Raw genomic sequence first — 8,833 nt, 5'->3', positions numbered from 1 at the left:
GGGCAAAAAAAAAAAGTTTTATTGTCTATGTTGCCAAGAATCACACAATCTATAAGAGATTTAGTTAATGAAGTTAGTGAATGGAGTGAATGAATAAATAAGTAGATAAATAGATGGATGAATAAACGTACCATTTTGAATAAGTATTTCATTATGTTGTTCAATGTGACAAGTTTATAGACCCACAGGATAAAACATTCATGTAATTTGTGTCTTGGAGAAAAAAACTGTTTCCAGGGCCTCCCTGGTGGCGCCAGTGGGTTAAGCGCTGGGCTGCAAAGCTGCCCAAGCCTCTGCAGCGCCGGTTCAATCCCCAGTCACTGGCGAGGGTCCCACATGGTGCACAGACCTCTCCTGTCTCACCCGCTGCTCCCCTCAGCAGTGTATTTAGTCAGTCTGCCTGTTCTGCTCCCCGCTCTGGCTCTGGTGAACTCTCTCACCCTCCTGTGTTTCTGACTGTACCCAGTGCTTGTACGAATAAATAAATCTTTAAAAAAAAAAAACTGTTTCCATTAAAGAATAGTCACACCTTTTTACCATTTAGCTAAATTTAATACCTGTCAATAACACAAATTCCATTAGTGAGAATCTTTGCTATATGGCCCTTGTCTTACAATTGATATTAATGCTCAGTTCAAAAATTAGCATATTAAGTTTAAACCCTAATACTTGAATTCTACAGACACTAAATATGGAATTATAAAGATTAAAGTGGTACAAATTAGAAAGGTGATTTCTAGATAATATTCCAGAATCAATCAATAAAAACAAAAAAAAATTGAACACTGCACTTTCCTTCTATGTTTAGTGGTGTGGAGACCAAAAATAAATCCTAAGGAAGCAGATAAACCACTACCTAAGATGGATGAGACGCTTTCAACAAAAATTGCAGGACAGGTGGCTTCCCTGTCACATCTCCCTCTCCCTGCCCATTAGTCTCTTTATGGCCCCTCTAACATCTTTGTTTCTGAGGGTGTAGATGAGAGGGTTGAGGCTGGGTGTGACAACAGTATAAAAGAGGGCAATGAACTTGCCTTGATCTTGAGACTTTTCTGATGGTGGCTGGAGATATATGCACATAACTGGAATGAAAAAGAGAGACACAACCATCAGGTATGCTCCACAGGTCCCAAAGACCTTCTGAAGGCCGCTTGTCGACTGCATCCTCAGCACAGCCCGGGCGATGGCACCATAGGAGCTGAGGATAAGAATAAGGGGTATAATCACAAAAATGGAGCTCATGACCATGAGAGTCAGCTCATTCGCACGGGTATCAACACATGACAGTCGCAACAGGGCTGGAATTTCACAGAAGAAATGATCCACTTCATGGTGTCCACACAGAGGGACCCAGAAGGTAAAGGACGAATGAAGTGCTGAGGCAGCAAAGCCACTAACCCAGGAAGCCACAGCCAACCACTGGCAGAAACGTGGGTGCATGAGGACAGTGTAGTGCAAGGGCCGACACACAGCCGCATAACGGTCATAGGACATCACGACCAGCAGCACACACTCGGAGCTCCCCAGTGCAAGGACAAAGTAAAGTTGAGTCATGCAGCCAGCATAAGAGATGGTCTTCTCTGGACCCCAGAGATTGACCAGCAACTGAGGGATAGAGCTGGTGGTGTAGCAGAGATCCAGAAGAGAGAGGTTGGAGAGGAAGAAGTACATGGGAGTGTGGAGATGGGAGTCCAGGTATGACAAGGTGATGATGAACAGGTTGCCTATCAGGGTCATCACGTAGAACATGGAGATGACGACAAAGAGGACTACCTCCAGGTGAGGCCATTTAGAAAAACCCAGTAGAACAAAGTAGCCTTCCCAGCTTGCATTTTTTTCGGTCATCATTCATCTTTTCCTATACCTAAAGAAACACATATATTCAAAAGTTGCCCACTCAATATCAAACTCTTGCTAACCGATTAGGAAAAAAAAAACCTTCACCATTTCCAAATCTGCCATTGTGAGAATAAAATTTTTTATAGTTTTATTTTTATGTTTCATTCAGATATTTGTGACAGATACAGTCAATAACTTCTAACTTCTCAAGGGAATGAGTTCTTTTATGTGACCTTGTTAGTACTTGGGTAAATGAAGATTCAAGAATCTATAGCAAGTGAAAATACCAACATCACTTGAATACAATTATAGAAAGAACAAAATATCCTTTGATTAGTTATGCTAACAACCTATTTCCAGACCAAAATACTAAATTCATATGGAGGTATAAACAAAGACACATGTACACACACACATGCACACACACACTAACATATTAATATGCCCAATATAAACTAAGGTGAAGATTTTACACCTGATTAATTGAGAGTTGTAATGGATTGGGGAATTCAGAGATGAAATGCTCCTGACTAAATATATCAAAATATAACTAATTTTGGGATCCAAAAAACTACATTTTGAAGGAACTCTAAAGACAGAACAAGAGAGAAAGGGAGGAAGTTTGGAGCAGGAAAGAGGAAATAAACTCTGATTGTAGCACTTGTAATTGAAAATGTGTATATCGCCAGGCTAAGAGACATGGACAATAGGGCTTAAGATAGTTTCTGCAAAATGTGTAATGTTCTGGGCCTCCCCTGGTGGCACAGAGGTTGAGTGCTGGGCTGCGAAGCTACCCGCAACCTCTGCAACACTGGTTCGATCCCCAGGAACCGGTGAGGGTCCCACATGGCGCACAGACCTCTCCTACCACGTCTGCTGCTCCCTTCAGCAATGTATTTCGTCAGTCTATCTGTTCTGTTCCCTGCTCTGGCTCTGATGAATTCTCTCACCCTCCCGCACTTCTGACTGTACCCAGTGCTTATATAAATAAATAAATAAATCTTTTTAAAAAATGTGTAATGTTCTACAACAATAGCTAAGACACTATTTAAATTCTGAGTCATAATTTATAAACATTTCATATGTCTTAGATTTTCTACATTTGGGAATGGAGCTTCTAAATAGAAAATTCACTGATTTTTAAGAGATGAAGAGCACATAAAATCTAATAGTAAGTTCATTGCTCTGATTGCTCTTTTGTAAAATCATAAACTCAAATGTTTACTAACAATTTGATTTACATTTGCTTTTCTCTTGTGCATTACTAATCTTCCATGGACTAGGTCTACTCTTCTGTAGTTATTGCTGTAAGAAACAGTTACTTACCATTTAAAAATTCCTAAAAGCTTGACCTTACTAGTTCTCCTCTCACACTCTCTGATAGAATATGTCAAAAAACAATTTCAACCAAAACATATCTACTTACGCTCTTTTGAGGGACTTTGGCTTACTCATATGTTGTAATCTTGACTCTTAAAAAATAAATATGGGTTGTCTCAGAAACATCAATTCCAAAGAATACCTGCACCCCTATGTTTATAGCAGCACTGTTTACAATAGCTAAGCTTTGGAAACAACCCAAATGCCCAAAAATAGATGACTGGATCAAGAAGATGTGGTACATATATACCATGGAATATTACTCAGCATTCAAAAAAGATGAACACATGCAATTTGCAGCAACATGGATGGCGCTGGAAGGGATCATGCTCAGTGAAATAAACCAGAAAGAAAAAGAAAAATACCGGATGGTCTCACTCATAACAGGAATCTAGAAAACTTAAATAAGGGACCAGGAAAATGAATAACTATAAGAAAGTGAAAATCAAAATCAACAAAAAACTATGAACCAGAGACACTTTTGGGGGGTGGGGGGCGGGAGGGGAGGGATTGGGGTCAGAATGGGGGGGTTGCAAATGTATGGGGAATATAAAAATAAAATTTATTATTTAAAATAAAAAAAAACATAAAAAAAAAAGAAATATGGGTTGTCTGATTGGTTGGATTACAATTGGAGCAGTAAGATAATGATATTTGGTTAAGACTGACTCAGGCAGGCACAAAGATATTTCTACACCATTTCATATTATTGGTAATGTAAATGACCCTTAACCTTTTAGAAATGATGGAAAAATTCCAAGGGATTTTTTCAAAATTTCCTTAGAATAAAAGGTACTAAGCTACAAGATACTTGAATTCAAACTATGCAGATACTTTTTCTGATGCAGATGTAATTTTCTTCCTTTAAAAAGCTGCCTGAGGGCCTCCCTGGTGGCACAGCAGGTTGAGCGCAGCACTGTGAAGCTGTCCACAGCCTCGGCGGTGCTAGTTCGATTCCCAGAGGCCAGGGAGAGTCCCACATGGTTCTGATACCTCTCCTGTCTCGCCCGCTGCTCCCCTCAGCAGTGTACTTCGGTCCTTCTGCCTGTTCTGCTCCCCGCTCTGTCTCTGGTGGATTCTCTCACCCTCCCACGCCTCTGGCCTGTACCCCAGTGCTTGTATAAATAAATAAATAAATAAATCTTTAAAAAAAAAAAAAAAAAAGCTGCCTGAATACCCCACTACAATATTTAAAAGAAAACAACAGTAGTGTGATAATTTCTTAATTGTTATAGGACCTGTCTTTGGGCATTTTTCCAAAAGCAAAAAGAGATAGGAGATAAGAGACAAAAATAAAAACACAGTATTCATGAAGTGAAAAATTCAAAGCCTATGGTTTGACTTTCTTCTCAGTGGAAATGATGGAAAAATGAGGACCCTAACAAAAGTAGTTTTCATGAACTAGGAAATATCTTCTCTCTTCCTGTAAGTCAAATGTTATGAGGGAAATGAATGACTCACTCCCATTGTTACTAACAAACATCTTTCTAATTCCTGGCATATCCATCTTTTTATACTAAATCTGGTTCTTACCACTCAGTGCTCAGCAACTTCTTTCAGCACTGACCTTTGTGTGTTTGTCCTGTTCCCTGTGTTCTCTGCTGGGCTATGCCCTCATCATGTATGAAGCCTTCTGAGACTCTCTGGTTGCCACATGACCTGGAACATCAATTTTCCCTCCTTTATCATCTTTGCTAGCAACAAATTTAACTATGGAAAGCTGGGTGTGAAATTAACAGTGATTATCATTGCTGCAGAAGAGAAAGATTGGGCTTGTCCAAAAGACTTGCCTTTGGCAGAATATGGGATCTCTTTAGAGTATTTCAGGTATCAGGGGATGGACCTCTTATCCCAGAGCAAAAGGAGCCTCTGTGGAAACAAAAAGAATAATGTGACTTGCTTTCTTTGACTGCAGCCATTGGGAAGGTAAATCCCAAAGCAGCAACTAATGCTCTTCAAGGAGTCATACTGCATGGAGGGGCGTAGTGTTGACAAGAGACAGCACTTCACAGAAGGGCTTCAGCAGGGGCTGTACTCACACCCAGAGTGATACAGTTAACAAGTTTGTCTTTCCCCCATTTTTTTGCAATTCCCCTTATCTAGCATTAACAGGATTGATGACTTGTCTTTCCCATTTGTTGCAGCTTCCCCTCCCCTTGGGAAGAAAAAAAAGCTGGCGCCCACCGGTTTCCCTGTAGACCCTTCCCCCTCGCCCTAAGGAAAACAAGTTGGCGATCACCCGTCTCTGTGCCTTGACACCTTCCCCTTCCCTTAAGATGAAGGAGCTGACACCCATCCATCTCCCTGTTGAGCTGGCGCCCACTTGTCTCTGTGCGGACCCCTTCCCCCTCCCCTTCGCGGATGCCTACCCATCTCCCCCTGTATAAATACCCCTGCCCACTGCCAAAGAGCAGGACGGTGGTTTTTCGGACATGAGTCTGCCGCCCTCCTCATTTGTCGACAAATAAAACCGCTTTCCTTTTCCTCAAACTTAGTTTCCTTTTTATTGGCTGAGGGAAACTGAGGCCGGCGTTCGGTAACAATTTTGGCGAGCCAGCCAGGAGGTGGATGCCACTTCGGCTCTCCCAACCCCAACTCTGACTTCCAACTGACGGAGCTGTTGCCCGCTGCAGCGCACCAGGGCTCACCTATCTATGCTGGTCTGTGCTGTCAGAGAGGGGCCTGGGCATCCCGGGTGGCATCCTGACCCTCCTGCTGCGAGGGAGCGCCCTCTCTCCAGGAGGATGAGGGAGAGTCCCAGCAGCTGCCGGAGTTCTTTTTCCTCCGGGGAACTTCCCAAGTCCTCCTCGGGAGAGGCACAGCTCTTCTCTGCACCCTGGATTTACCTTTGAGGAGATGGAAACTGGATGGAAAACCGCGGTCCCCTGGCGTTTGGTGTAAGTTCCCCTGGCGTGCACGCCAAGACCTTGGCCTTCACACATTCGGGAGGAATCTGAGTCCCCTGGCGGAGGGAGTTCAGGTCTCCTCATTTGGGAGGGAGTCTATGAGTCTCCCTCAATTTGGAGCGCTCTTTGGTGTGTTAGGCCCGGTTGAGTGGGAATTGGGAAACATTTGGTGTTTTTGTCACTTGATATCTATTTGGTATTTGGTATTTGGAGTTTCCCGTTTGTTTTTGGAAGCCAGGGATTTAGTTAAACTTATGAGAGGTGCCGTATTTGTTCCATCTAAAAGCCCCTTGGGGAAAATATTAACTAAGTGGTCGACCTGTAGCTACAAACCTATGTCTAAGAAGCAACCCCTATCACGGTTTCCCTGCAGGAGCCCAGGAAAAACTGATTGTGGGGAACAGACTGATTTTTTTTTTAGCACAAGAGCCAGGCAATATACTCTCCTTTTCCACTTTGGCTGGCTCACCTGTGAGCTCCTTTTATCTATGCTCTGCTAAAATCTTACCCTGACATTCAGTGTCAGTCCAGATGCTTTGGCTTTAGGCAACCTAAGATTATTCTGACTCTTCTAGGACATTGGCAGATGGCTGGAAGGACTGTAATTGTTCCAGAGAGAAAACTGGGCTTGGACCAGGACTTCTACTTGATGTTGTTTTTGGAGTTAGTGGGTCTGGAGTGCGGGGTCTTTGGGTTCACTATGGGAAAGGTGTTGCCAGAGCTCCTGTTTCAGGGACCTGCAGCAAGCTTCCCAGGCCAGTTTCTCCACCAGACAGAGACATTAGTTATATTGAAAGGGCAGGTTTATTAGGGAAAGGGGACAAGGAAAGTAAAGGAGACACAAGCGGGCAGGAACAGCTGCCCCAGGAGGGACAGGTTTGCTGAGAGAGGCCTGCGTGGTTGCAGGTGGGTGGCTTTGAGGAGAGTGACCTCCGCTGAGGGAGGTCAGTGAGGAGAGGCCCCAGAGAGACAGGTCATGGGCAGGCAGGGAGGCTGCTGCCCTGCAGAGGGAGAGGGTTGGTGAAAAGAGGAAGCTACTTAGGCACAGGTGGGCAGACAGAGTGCTCTCCAGAGCCTGTGCAGAGATTGAACGGATATGTCTATGTCTTCTGTTAGGGATTCGCCCCTTGTGAGCCTTCGAGTTAGTTGCTGATTCTGGATAATTATGTAGAATCTGAAAGTGACCAGAGATTCTACAATAGGCCCAATTCTACAATAGGCCCAATCTCCATATCTTTATACCTGCTTGGGTGTTATGCTTTGTAATCTAGGCATTGGAGACTGAGGATCTTGTTTCCATAGCTGTGTCAATGGCTATGCTAATCCCTTCTACCCAGGCCTCCAGCTCTTGGCATTTTGTGAGCCAGGTTTTTGGTCTTGTGGACACCTCTTTTTCAGTTTTTCTATTCTTGTCTTACCTTACCTTTTCCCCATTTTATGCAAATAGATTTGTGAATCTGATCTTTGTGCCTGTGTAAGGAATTCAAGCAAGTATCTGGAATCAGGTCTTGGATAATTTAAAAATTTGGTATTTTTCTGCTTTTTATGTTTTAGTCAGATACCTAACTCAGTATTTACCAGTCACTGTAATAATTGGATGTAAAGTAAGCTGAAGAGAATGTTCTCCACTTTAAGGAGGTGTTTTCTTCCTCTAAATTTGCAGGCTTTTTCTGATCACGTGCTGAGACTTCTGGGATCAGGCTCAGATGGTTTTGTCAAGATTACTTTGGACTTTCTAGTTAGCTATAAAGGAAGCTTGCTAGTTGGTTGGAAAATTTCTAAACTTCTTATTGACCATAAAATTTTAGGTTTCCTTGAAAATCTAAGTCTCTTAAAGTAATCAATTTACTAATCAAACTACATAGTAGGTTTCTGTAAATAATATTCCTTATCAAATTTCTAGTAAGAATCTAAGAACAAATAAGCTGCCAAGTTAAGATCTTAATTTGCCTCTTCTGCTGTCCTTCTCGTGGCCCATGTATATCTCATGGCCCATGTTCTATCTTTCTTAGGACCAGGCCTCACCCGTGAGGTCAAACAGAAACTAGGACTCTGTGAAGCAATTTGAGTTTTCTATGCTTGTCTTTAAAAATGGTTCCAATCTTGGGTTCTAGAGGTTTTAAAATGATTAAAATGGGATGCTTATTAGAACATGTAAGGACTTTAACTTCCATCTCTCTTATTGGAAACCTCCTTGATTAAAACAAAAACAAACAAAAAAAAAAAACAACAGAACTTAGATGGCTATATCAACTTAACTTGAAAACTTAAGTTGTTTTAGGAATTAGTCTATCTTTGTATTGAAAGGGATATAGTTTTGGTGAAACTGTCTACCCATCCAATATCTCTTCTAGGAATTTAAAGGAATATGTGGCCTTAGAAAACTGATAGGGAATTTTATGCCCCACTTTCTTTAGAACCTAAGGGGCATTCTTACAAATATAACTTGAGAAATGTTTTCTTATCTGAAGGAGTTAGTTAGAAAAAATATTAAAAAGCAAATTAATGATTGTTGTCAGTGTTGTCAGAAATATTGGTAAAATAACTATCTCTAAAAATTAGTGCAAATGGCCAAAATTCTAAATGAAAGAGATCTCTGTGTCTATGTCTTTGCCTTTGTGTTTTTTTGTCTCTGGAGGGTTACTGTGTTAAAAATCATTTTAAATGGCGCCTATATAAATTCTAATAGAAAAGAACCCAAATTTTGA

The 8,833-nt window shown here is 41.8% G+C and overlaps 1 protein-coding gene across 1 annotated transcript; it reads right to left on the bottom strand.

The window, feature by feature from the left end:
• Positions 1-909: 909 nt before the first annotated feature.
• Positions 910-1,852, bottom strand: LOC119253103 (olfactory receptor 2J3-like). Its single transcript, XM_037520757.1, is given in 2 exon segments — positions 910-1,834; positions 1,836-1,852. Coding segments are annotated over 2 exon segments (942 nt in total).
• Between the last annotated feature and the right edge of the window lie 6,981 nt (positions 1,853-8,833).

This window comes from Talpa occidentalis, unplaced genomic scaffold (assembly GCF_014898055.3).
Source record: "Talpa occidentalis isolate TD23 unplaced genomic scaffold, MPIMG_talOcc4v2.1 talOcc4.2, whole genome shotgun sequence".
NCBI lineage: Eukaryota > Metazoa > Chordata > Mammalia > Eulipotyphla > Talpidae > Talpa > Talpa occidentalis.
This window is presented reverse-complemented; position numbering and strand designations above follow the sequence as displayed.